The sequence below is a fragment of the Dysidea avara genome, chromosome 3 (genome assembly GCF_963678975.1).
Source record: "Dysidea avara chromosome 3, odDysAvar1.4, whole genome shotgun sequence".
NCBI lineage: Eukaryota > Metazoa > Porifera > Demospongiae > Dictyoceratida > Dysideidae > Dysidea > Dysidea avara.
The window spans coordinates 12,168,729-12,181,859 of NC_089274.1; the positions used below are offsets into that span (position 1 = coordinate 12,168,729).

Consider the following 13,131-nt stretch of genomic DNA (forward strand, 5'->3'; position numbering starts at 1 on the left):
ATGTTTGTTTGTCTTTCCACATGAGCAAAAATGGCTTATGCTAAAAGCAGCCTGTATGTGAGAAATGAAGGCTCACTATTAACGGTAAGCTTTTGCTTTGAGGTGCCAGTTAGAAATACAGGTGAAGCAAGTTCTTGAAGACATTATGAGCCCCTTCACAATGGATGACTCCAACTGGAGCATTTTCATGCTGTATTAGATAGTTGAGTACTTAAGAGATGACTTGAAAAATAGCTAGCCAAATTCCCCCCTTCCTATGCCTATGGTTTGGATACACCGATACAGTATATAACATTGTGATGCTTGCTTAACTACAACTGTACATGTGTGATTAGACTATGAAAAACTCAATCCAAAACTTACAGAACAGTTTGAAGACTTGAATGATAGGAGAATGCCTCTCCTAACTTTGATGGACAGGAAGAAGCCCAATGTCTCAACAAAGCAGTAACACAATCCTTGTGGGTGTCACTAGGTAACTGTAACACTTTAGAGAGTAACACTTTATCAGGGCTACATGAATGGAAGTTGAAACAGTGCAATTACAGCTACGTACCAATTGACAAATAACACAAATGCAAAAGTACACTCCTTTTATACTAATAGCTGTTATCCAATAAATCAAATATTGTTTACAGTGAAATTTCAACTACTGGCGACCACCAGGTGCTTATGTATGTAACTGAATAGTTAATAACTGTGTAATTGATGTAGAAAAGTACCAGCACAATACAATTTTGAGGCACTCACTATATACATTATGCAGTTAAAGTGTTCATCTGATATAAATCACAGGCAAACTGCATTTTCATAATAGGATAATGCATGACTTATGATACGTATTTTGAAAAAAATCAACGTTTAATGCAAATTTTATCAACAACATACATAGCTCTTTTAGTGTAGAGAAGAGTACTGGCTAATGCTTCAGGATGATCTGTATAGAGAACACAACTCAGTAATGTACACAAAATGAAGACTAATACCTGATTTATACAGGTCAGGTAGTAGGTCTACTACTGATAATACAGGTGGCTCTTCACTGTTCAACAGTTGCCAGACACAAATTTGTTCAAATGTGTCCCATTCTAAACTTGTTCCTACAGAAGACAAAAGTAATAGTTGCAAAAAATGTACACATTGCTCAGTGAGTACACACACATACTCTAGTGGTGTAGCTATCACAGCAGTTGCTAAAAAACGACAAACCAAATTCATTGAGTTGAGTGTGCTGCTCTAAAATCCAAAGGTAATGTGACTGCTGTACTAGAGTATCACAACTCCTCCAGGTGGGACTTTAAGTGCTTACACCTTCACCTGTGAGACATGGCACAGCCTCTCGCAGGTTACTAGTCCTGCCCTAGGAGGATTTACCTGCACTGACTCCTAGCACCTGAGTAGCACACAGGTGTCCTGGTGCTGGTTCACTGGGTAGGTATGATCGCATTAGCGGCAGCCAAAGGCTTAGCTTTTGTTTGCCTTGTTTGTGTGTGTGTGTGTGTGTGTGTGTGTGTGTGTGTGTGTGTGTGTGTGTGTGTGTGTGTGTGTGTGTGTGTGTGTGTGTGTGTGTGTGTGTGTGTGTGTGTGTGTGTGTGTGTGTGTGTGTGTGTGTGTGTGTGTGTGTGTGTGTGTGTGTGTGTGTGTGTGTGTGTGTGTGTGTGTGTGTGTGTGTGTGTGTGTGTGTGTGTGTGTGTGTGTGTGTGTGTGTAATAGCTGTAACATGGGCTTTGCCTGGTATGTATGCCCGACAGCCTGAGGGCATACATATCAGGCAAAAGCCCGAATTCCCAGTGTTACAGCTAATATGTAACACTTCCCATCCATATCAGGCTGATAGCCTGCACAAGGTGATCAATCACCCAAGCCAATACGAGTGCAACCACTGGATATATTATATATGCATGCCAAAAATTTTTGATGAAGGGTCAGCTGCTAGTACACTCTGATTATGTTTGGTTACGATGAACGGAAAAATCCTAGAGATATCATGAGAAGTTAGGTAACGTGAGTTTAATGTATCAATTAGTGCTATTGAATTGTTTGTGGAAAAATGAAGGAGTTTTTACTAAAGGCCTAACAGGTAAACTTGCTCGTAGAGTGGTTACTTTGTGCAGAGTGGTAACTTCGTGATGGGGTGTGGTCCGTATGTGGAAACGATTGGTGAACACTACTTCTCACCTTACTCCAACGTTTTTCAACTTGTAGGATAGTGAGGATAACAAAATTCTCTCTGTCTGAGTGCGAAATCCAAGTTGTGCATCCTAATCATGTGAGTATTAATCAATCCCCACAATAAACTTTGGCCTTAACGTCTATATAATCACTACCCATATGTAGCCCGGGCTACATTTCGTATGTAGCCCAGGCGGCTCCTTTGATCTGAGGGTTGAAAGTGTTACATGTGTATGTTGTGTATGTATAGAAGGAGTGGGAGGAGGGTGGCGATCAGTGTGTCTGTTCATGCATTCACTAGTTGCAGGTGCAGATTATTCTTACATAATGATTTATAGACAGTGGTTGGACACGGACAGTTGGCATTTGCTTCTCCAGTTTACACCAGGTACTCATTGATGATACAGCTGGATAACAACAACTTTGCGCAACTGGGCACCAAACCTGGAACCTTTTGGTTATCAGGCCAATGCTTTAACCACTCGATTATGCTGCCACGCACGCATACACACAACATCTTGACACATTCAGTAACAAAGTAAATACTTGTATATAGCAACTCCAACTTACTGATCATTTTGGACACATTATCAGCTCCAAAGATACAAAACTCTTTTCTCATCAGTCTGCATATCATATCACACAGCTATGGGGAAGCACTAACAATGTTCACACTATTGTACTACAACACCTGTTGTGGGTCCACATTAGTAACAATCAGATTTAAAAACTCTTCTGATCCTAACAGGTCAGTTGAAAACTAGACAGTAACAAAGGAACATGTCTAAACTACAAACTGTAATGATGTGTACCTGTTGGTATAGTTTGGGTAATAGTTCAAATAACACAACAGGATCATTATCTGCACAAACCTGTATGTGATATGAATACACATATTGTACATACAAACATATTAACATTTCAACATACTGTCATATCATTGTACAGGTAATCATGTAGAGAAGTTTCATTACAAAGTTTCTTGTAGGGTAAAAATGCTTCATTACTATTGGAAGTAAATATAATTTGTAAAACATACATGTGTGTAATTGCAAATTTAAAAAATCAATCTAAGTGAATCACCATTGTCATTTACTACTCTACAAACATACAACAGCAGTTAGTCATAACTACAAACAGGTGTTAGAAGATATACCAAAATGTTGCAGCTTCCAAAAAAAATGCAAGGTAAAAAAGTTGTGAAAAAGGCGGTAGCTACGAAATGAATGATGTTAATTTTTATTAACAACAACATTGATATGTTGTTTCTTGACACTAACTGTATTACAACTATTTCTCGGTCACCAAATTTGATTTCTAACCTTTGGAAGCCATACCATTTTTATAATTTACTGTCTGATGTAGAGTTTGCATTTGCAAACTCGAAAACTGCATGGCTTATTGAGCCTGGTCTTTTCTACAGGTGTAACACAGTAATCCGAGACAGTGTATACAAGTATAATTACTTTACATATTGCATATTGCTGAATGTTCTATTGCAAATGTGACTGTTCTATTAGAGTATTTCAATCACACATTTACAACTGGCTGTGTAATGTTGTGATTTGACAACACTCACCCATTCCCAATGTAATAGTGAAAAGAAAACTATCAAGAAAACGCCATGAAGAAATGATGTAGAGTTGGTGACTTAGTGAGATATGGCCACTCAAAGTCTAGACCCGTAACAATGATTGCCTGTACATCAGTTCCTATGAAAATGATGTCACCATTGTGAATCCCTATTATACCTTGTATACAGTTTCACTGCATTACTCCAAGGCTATCCACAAACCAATTATCACCTCATTCTCATTGTGACTACCAAACTTGGCAGAGTTTTGGTATAAAAATCAGAAAGAGGAGCCACATGTATCAAAAACTGTTTTATTTACGTACAATCCACAATGACCTGTAATGCTGACTTCTTGGGCCACAAGGTTTTGTACAAGGCTACAAGCCATGTTTTAATTGCAAGTTTGCAAAAATTACTTACCGTTGATTTAAATATTGTAGCACATACACTCCCATCATTGGTTGAACTGTTTGAAATGATGTAATCATCTTCAGTATAACATCATTGCTTGCAGCAAGACTAATAGTACAACAAAGTGCACATGTTTCCAAACACATGTATTCAATTGCTTTATATATTTCATTAATAATGAATGCATTGCTCCTTTATTAAGAGTTAACGTTGATAGAAATTAATGGGAGGGCTTCTGGCTAGATAGGCAAACCAAATCCAAGTAATAGTGGAGATGTAACAGGGGTTCAATGGCCTAGAGAAATTGAATAATAATTATATTGCACACATCTGATAAATGATTACTGGTAACTTTAAGGCAAAAACTGTGAGAAACAACACAATATTGTAATAAAGTACAGGCACTTCTAACACAACATAAACAGATACTTGTGTCTTGTGTCTCCTTAACAGCACTGAAACACAAGTGTAATTCTACTAGACAGTACAATTGAACACATCTTACGATTACACATATTTGCTTACCGTAAAATACATTGAATTGGTTTCTCACTAAAATTAAACAGAAAATGATATTACCAACAAAATAAGTTAAATCAAGTTGCATGCGTGTCGATTGCTCAATTAAAGTTATCTAGGTGTTTGGTAAATAGAAATATAGATTATGGCTTTGTTTACATTGTTGGTAAGGAGTACTAGTAAATTCAAAAATTCTGTCCCACAATATGTAGCTAAAACAATAAACTTCATTCCTGTCCAGCACAATAGTGTATACAAGTATACAAATGTTATCCAGTAGTATTCAACACAGTCATCCATTACTTTCAGCTTTTACAAAGAGAAGAAGGGTTAAATCACATGCATGCTTTTTTTAAAGTTATGAATAACCAAAAATATTAATCAAATGTTTGATTTAAAAGGGAAATGAAAGAGTGCTTTATATCAGTTGGCTAGTAATCCAAAAATGTTCCTTTGAACACTACTAGCATTACGTATATGGATAGGATGAGCACAATGTGTATTTACCTGATATACGTATGACAGTAATGACACTATATCACATCTATTATATAAGCTATACATTTAGTTTCAAGTCAGAGTATGTACTTTTTGTACATCTGTGTTAAAGCTGAAGATAATGGATGGTTCCTTACACGTACATGTCTCCACTATCATCCACTGTATAACCTTCTAACAACTCATCATTTAATACGATAGTTAATATCTCAGTCATTGTTTCAACAATTTCATCATTAACTTGTAACTATGAGTGATGGACATGAATGTATAATCTTCTCTACTAGTGTACACATGTGACTCACTTTCAGTAACGTTTCCAATACATCATTTAACAACACAACCTTGTTGTCCATGTCACTATTAAACAAATCTCTCCATAAAGGACAATGCCATAGTGTTTTAATAGTCTAATACATACTACCCTATACCACTGACACTATACACAACAATCTACTAATACAACATGTAGTGCATACCTTTCCTTGCTAAGTGATATTACCGCTTGTTTGAGGTCTTCTGACATGTCAAATTGTTTCCACTTCAGGAGAAGTCCTTCATCTTCAACTAGACTCTAGTGATACACATGAGAAGCATAAAATAATATGAGTTCAAACCACAGTGGTCCCTCCAGTATCCAACCATTATCCAAATTTTCTGCTATACAAATTATAAAGTGACTGTTCTATTAGAGTATTTTGCTGAAAGTGTATGTTCTATTAGAGTATTTTAACTGAGCTCTGTATATATATATAAATGTATGGGTTTTGTTTATCTGAACTTTCCATTATCCGAACACACCCAGAGCCCAATAAATTGCAATAATGGATGGACCACTGTATGCACACTGTATATACATAAGTAATTCAAAGCTATGATGGTTTTCGGAATCACTACATATTTACAGTGGAAACTCAGCTACAGGACTATGGAGTATCTACACTATAAAAGAAGAGTCAACACCCACACACCTCACCTAGTAAGGATATCACACAAACATTACAATAACTGCACAATACTCCAGTGTGTCTAACACCCATGAATGTACAGATATGATAAATGGCCAACATTTAGTATTGCACAACTACGTACTAACTTGATGTGGCCCTTTAGCAGGTGTATCATCAATGTCTAAAGAAGCATCCATGTCTTCATCATCATCATCATCATCATCATCTTCTATTACTTCATCTTTCTTTGATAACAATTCCACAATCTCTAACTCATCATTGGCCTCATCTAAAACAAAATAACGTCAATGAATACGTGTACAGAAAGAGTTGATATATAACATCAGGAGCTTATCAGCACTGAAGGCCAGGCGGAATGAAAAATCGACGCTGTTAAAAGAGCCGGGTATCTATTCTCAGTGAATGTTGTGATAGTAATTGTTAAAATAGCAATTATTCAGGAAAAGGTTCTACAAATCAACACGAGTCTCCGTTTGCAACACTAAAACACAAGGTGAAGATTATCCAAAGCTAATTATCTGCCATTGGTGCAGTCACATCTATGCAGGCATTTGCTACAATTATAACTCCTTTTCGGCACTCTAGGATATAAATATACAGACCCATACAGGCATGTACTGTATTTCATTACTGACAACAGCATATCAGTGCTGGAGCAATGAATTTCAAAGTGGTCTGGTTAGCATTTAGCAGTTATGTACAATGGCTGCAATGTAGGACAAAGTGTGCAGAGCACACGCATCATGCTATACCTACAGAGCCTGGGGCATGTTTCGGCAGTAAACATTTTTGAAAAGCAAGTTAAGGAATGAATCTGGGTGTATAGTACACCAATAATCACAACAACAGCAGCATCCAAGAAAGAAGGTAACTGACTGCTCTATTAAAGTATCTAGATCTTTACAAAAAGTGATCAGGTTGAAACCTGCATCAACCGGACAGGAGTCCCCCAAGCATGGGACTACAATCAAATGATACGTACATAAAGAAATGTGAGGACATGATCTCAAGTACAGTTTATCATCAGTCAACAACAGTTTCACTAATTTTAATCAATCTCATCACTTTTTGGATAACAAAACACAGACCAAACAATGAACCATTTGCAAGTGTACATCACAAACACACTGCGCGTCCACACACATGCACACGCACGCACGCACGCACAGACACACGCACATTCCCACCACACACACGCATACACACACGCGTGCGCGCATACACACACGCGCGCACGCATACACACACGCACACAACACACATACACACTACCTAACCTTCAATATTAACAATACTAGTTATAGCAGAAGTGGTACTTGATGCTGGTAATAGTACTACCAGCTGCTGTTTCAAGTTGTCATCAATACTATTGCTCTCAAAGAAGCACTCAGATGATCTAAATCAACAAAATGATATGTAGGTCACATCTACAATGACATAGACACTCACGGAATGACTTGTTTGACCACAACATCTTCAAATACTGATCTCATTCCTTTAGCAAAAGCTGATTTCAAGTTTGGACTATATTCATACTGTAACTAAACAATTAGAAATTGTGTATCATGTATCATACAGTACGATAGTACTGTATAGTAGGGACCACAAAGGAGTAGGCGTGGCCCATGAAAAAACATCACCCAAAAACCAGCCTCAATTTTCCCAGACGACATGAGGCAGGATTGGTTAGGTAAAACTAAGCCCAAACAAACTTTCAGATCGACTCAAAACGCTTTCAACAAGTTGCTACGGAATTTAAAAATAATTAATTAATGGAATTTTCTACTGACCGACTGCCTGATGCCTTCAGACAAGTGTAACTCGATAATGGCTAAGGCTACGGACTTGATTTTTTCACTGTTTGATGTCGCTTCGGCCCGAGAGATGCCTTTCGGCATACTGCAGTATGTACAATGCATTCTTCATGGACTTACCAGTGTCCTCTTTTGTATCCCATTCATTTTTGCTGACGGCGAAAAGTGTCTATTTGGTGGTAGCATGTGATGACCTTCCTTTGTAACAGAAATCGTCCGTATTATTCATAGTGGCTATTTTGATTGTAGAGGTGCTTTTCAAACAGTTCTTGATTCGTACTACTGTGTAATAGGTTGAGCATAGCCGGCAATGAAGCATAATGGATGCTTCACTTTTCAGACAATAATTGATAAAGCTGGGGCATCCAGCATATAACACTTCTTATTGTTTTACTGTGATTTAATATCATGCACTATTCCAGCTTGTTTCAGTACTTTTATCGATGTGCTATGGTCCCTACTCTAGTTGAAAATTCCAAATTATTTTGTGTACTTGTTTGACATATAAATACAGTCCCCCTACCCCAACACATAATGATTATTCAATATGTTTGTGTATGCACAGTACATAATATGTAGTAAACAATTCACTAGATAAAACTGAATATTAATGTTAAACTTACACTGAACAGAAACTCCAGTAGAGTTGAAGTGATGTGAGGGTAAGTCTTTAAGGAATGATACATCACTAAAATTCCTGGCTCTGTAAAGGTATGTATGTATGTATAAACACTATCATATGTATGTCACTATGTGCACTAAAGTTCAAGCTACCGTACAGTGTGGTTGTTAAGCGCATATGCCTAATAAAAGTTCACGAAAAAATATTGTGATTAACATATACGTAGTTGTTAAACGCACGCGCTTAATAAATAAACCTTGTTGTGATTATTATGGACTCACTCTCTTGGGGTGGCAGTCATTACATGTACCAATATTTGAGTCCACTGAATCCTTCGTGTGGAGCATACTGTACTACAGAAGACCGCTTTGCTTGGTAAGTATAGTAAAGGCAGGCATTTTGGCTTTGTACTTTGTAAAATTTTGTGCTATACACTAATAGCAAAACCTCTAGCATTCCTTCTCTTGTACGTATAGCTTTGTGTCATGTTGGAGCTTTGTGTTCGTCCACACGCACTTAACAACAACGATTAAGTATGAGAAATGAGTATGTGCTCAACAGGTATTATGCTCTTAATATATACAACCAGACTCTATGGTATACGCTATTCAAATAGCATTATTAGTTGGATCCATGGCAAAACTTTAACTCATAGCTCTATGTATGTCTAGGTGAACTATACACACTGAATTGTTTAACTTTTAGCCTGTTTTTGGCTACAACAGAACCATAAGCATGTCTTGTGGTGCTTATGGGCTCCTGGTCATTTACATAGACTCAAAAACAATTTTCTGTTGCACCACACACAGGGACACACCAGGGCTGGGTGGTATTGGAATTTTAGTGCCCCAGTTTATTGTGTAGAAAAATATCACATTTTATAGGTGATTGTTCTATTAGAGTATCTCAATTTTCGCAGGTTTGTGGTACAATATAATAATCTATTAAGGAGCTGTCACAAACACTTTACATTGGTGAAAACTGTGGTAATATATTATGATGTTATCTTTTCATTGAATTCTAGTATTGTTTCATGGAATACCACAGTATTTTTATAATAACGAGATACTATCCAGCCCTACGCATACGCATACACACACACACACACACACACACACACACACACACACACACACACACACACACACACACACACACACACACACACACACACACACACAAATGAACTTTTTGTACAACTGGACATAAATACTCACCAACATTCATGATGCTGTCTATTTCTTTGTTGTAAGACAACCAATCAAAGAACAAGGCAAGTTTTGCATTAGCACTAACAACTCCATACTGGAATGGATATAACACAATATGAGATGAAACAAGTACACATACATATGCAAGTATACAGTCGAGATGCAACCGTAACAATCCGCATCAGATTTAGTTTCCAAACTGCGGCACACAAACACGTTAGTGAACAAAGTAGGATGAATTTTTAGTAATTATTCATGTTCATTCCCTAACAAGTGCCATAATGTATTCTTCTGTGTATTTTGTATGGTTTTCGTGTAGTTTTACACTTAAATAATAAAAAAATAGGTCCAGACCTTTGTTTGCACCCACAGTTATTCCTTTCTTGCAGCTACAGCCTTTAGTTAAAAAGGAGATTGTCTCCTTTATCGTAGCCTCCCAGTCAATAGCACAGTGGTCCCCATCTTTGATCCATCCACTCTGTTCTGGTGGTAGCAGGGAAGAGTAAATGACTTGGCAGATTGAGTTTTGCCACATTTGATGAACCCAACCGGACCTCAGCCAGTGTAGCCATAAATACTTATACGTTGGGACAGGGTCTTCCTCGCTTACAACTATTACTAACTGCTTCTCTTATTTTTGGACCCAAATTTGCATCTTTCTAATACTGGCAGGATATCATCCACTGAATTATATAACTGTAATGGTGTTGTGTGTCCATATTTGCTTATGAATGTAGCTTTGTGTTTTTTAAAGTAACAGGTCCCCACAAGATGTACAAGCGATAAAAATCCAATATCATTATTGGTAGGATTGGTGTGGAGTAAACTTCCAACAGCATTACCACCTGAAATAAAACTGGCATATTGCAATTGTTGATTGTTGTAGCTTTACTGGTGTCTTTAAAAAAGAGACATAATCACACCCAGTACTAATATATAGTGACTGCATGATCAGATTGAGGTTCTCTCTTGGTAAACTGTGTAGATCTGGGTCTCTTTAAAAAGCTAGCTCTAGGTTTTTAAGAATCTACTGCATGGTGGACATTGAACTGGATGACGTAATCTTTGTTTGCAGGTACATACTTAAGCCAATGTTGTAGACATCTGTGTCTGGTGTGCATGCATATGAGGATCCTTGTTGTGCTAGCCTGAGTAGCATGTCACCAAATGCTTCTATGGCGTTGGTGGTATAAGATGGCACTTTCTCTGGTAGCACACCAGAAGTTATTAGCCACACAAATTCATACACCTGTGTTACAGTGTTCATTAGAAGAAAGCTTCATGCGGTGACTTTCGATGAAGCACATGAGATGTGTATAAATAAGAGTGTTGTAACTCGGCCAACAAACCCTTACTGTTTTTAAACTGTAGTGTCTAAGCATTCAAGAACTTATGTATTCTTTTTCCTGAGACGTTCAAGGAACCAGTTTATTATTTGACTATCAGTAATAGCACACCTTACGCACAGCGCTGGGAAGAAAATATTCAGAAAATGTGTAGTCTTGCGGAAAGCAGTAGGTTACTAAGTGTGGGCCAAACAGAAGTGTTGTCAATGTTTTTAGTGGTCAACAAGTTACTCCTGAGCAATCTATAGATACTGTATGATGACTTTTTGAGAGATAGGAACACTGGCTTATTGGCAATACACTATTAGAAGCACCCAGCCATACAAATGTTCCCCTCCAATGTCAAAAGCTGTTGACAATGTCTTCCACTAAAACTAAAAAGAAGAGAATGACACCCAAAGAAGAGTAAAAGGACAAACAGATTATTAAATGTTTGCGATGCTGGCTGCAGTGGTGCAACGAAAATGGTATGTCATTTGATTCTGGTGAGGAGCAATACTGTATGTTACCAAGAGCATTAGCAGATGAAGATGGCTGTCCACACAAATCAAATAAAAGTAGCTGGACAGAAAAGCTACACCATCGCTACGAGTCAGTACAACCAGAGGCTATTGTTAGTTCATTACCATAGCTGTTCTTGGAATGTTCATTTTGTAAAAGAGTAATGTGGAATCAATTGGACTATATTTCTTACAGATGGTCCAACACTTAACACATGACCAACAATGGCTCATGATAGGTGGATGTTTCTGTGAGTACATGAATTGGGAAATGCTTTACGCCTGCTAAATGTCTGGGGATAATCCATTCATATGTGTCATGGTCAAAGGCAGCAAAAGACGGGGCCATTCTCTTAAGGCTAGCCAAACACAAATTCCAATTGCTGCTACGAATTGTTAAATACAATGTGACATAGCAGTGACAGTTAACCAAAAAATCAGCCCACAGACGACAAACCTTGTCTTTCTCAGCCATTTGATACACATATTCCTTGCAACAGGTAAGTGTTCCTGTAATAGTGCTTCAGTATGTGCCATCAATTGTTGTGGTGACCGAGACTCTTCAAGTGCTGTAGTTAAAACACACTTTACGTTATTGATAAGATAAGATGGATCTGAATTAGTGGTATATGTATGCAGCATTTCCCTATAGAGTGTTTCTTGTACGTAGTAAAAAAACAATGTGTTCTTTTAATTTACTGCAGGACTCCAGGGGTTTCAATGTTGAACTTTAAAAGCCACACTAGTTCTCTCAAGCCTGCATTGCTGTTTAATATTTATCAGGTACTGGTATGTTTTCCCAGCACCAACTAGAACAACCCAGCCATCCTGCTCCTTGATGTTAAACTTCTCTAGCAGCAATTATGCACATTGTCTCGTCACTATCTGGATTATTGTTCACTAGTTCCATGTAATAAATCTGAGATGACTGTATCTTCACACTATCACCATTTCCTAAAAAGCATATTAAATCAGTAAGGGTGCAATTAAAATCCTGACAGTGATGAGCCATGTACTTCAATGCAATGTAGGGGAAAAAGCTTATGGCTAATCAGCAGCTGTTCATCGCCTTCTTCTTTACCCTCCACAAAATCCTCCATAGTCAATGTCTGGGTATGTTGTAGCTGTGTGGCTGTCCTTAACAAGTGATGATGTCAATTGTCTTACTGCTACTGTACGTGGTCTCTTTGGTCCTATCTTGCCAGCCATATGAGGTGAACTGTCTGGTGATTCTTCAAAGGTACATTAAGAGACTGCACCGGAAGTCCCTACTGAATCTGTGGTTTGCGGTACAACATGTTGGTCTGGTTCACTTGGTGGAAGGATGGTGGTGGTTGCACACATTTGGTCATTGTGGTAAACTTCTAACACAGAACTATTGCACTGTAGTACTATGGTAGCTACGCTGTTGATTCCGACAATAAAGAGCTGTATAGCTTTGTAGCACATCAAAATTATCAACAGAAGCTACTGTAAATACTGCTGGAGATA

The 13,131-nt window shown here is 37.8% G+C and overlaps 1 protein-coding gene across 1 annotated transcript in view; it reads right to left on the minus strand.

Moving 5' to 3' along the window:
- LOC136249403 (integrator complex subunit 3-like) overlaps positions 1-13,131 on the minus strand; it is a 30,629-nt gene that overhangs the window by 3,997 nt on the left and 13,501 nt on the right. The window contains exons 13-29 of the mRNA XM_066041392.1: positions 9,801-9,888; positions 8,585-8,664; positions 7,597-7,688; positions 7,425-7,543; positions 6,273-6,415; positions 5,656-5,750; positions 5,482-5,536; positions 5,320-5,423; positions 4,685-4,711; positions 4,169-4,267; positions 3,103-3,178; positions 2,985-3,044; positions 2,864-2,932; positions 2,743-2,818; positions 987-1,100; positions 889-937; positions 364-513 (exon numbers count right to left, since the gene is read on the minus strand). Of these exons, the coding sequence (XP_065897464.1) occupies positions 364-513; positions 889-937; positions 987-1,100; positions 2,743-2,818; positions 2,864-2,932; positions 2,985-3,044; positions 3,103-3,178; positions 4,169-4,267; positions 4,685-4,711; positions 5,320-5,423; positions 5,482-5,536; positions 5,656-5,750; positions 6,273-6,415; positions 7,425-7,543; positions 7,597-7,688; positions 8,585-8,664; positions 9,801-9,888 (1,496 nt within the window). The remainder of the gene's footprint in view (positions 1-363; positions 514-888; positions 938-986; positions 1,101-2,742; positions 2,819-2,863; positions 2,933-2,984; positions 3,045-3,102; positions 3,179-4,168; positions 4,268-4,684; positions 4,712-5,319; positions 5,424-5,481; positions 5,537-5,655; positions 5,751-6,272; positions 6,416-7,424; positions 7,544-7,596; positions 7,689-8,584; positions 8,665-9,800; positions 9,889-13,131) is intronic.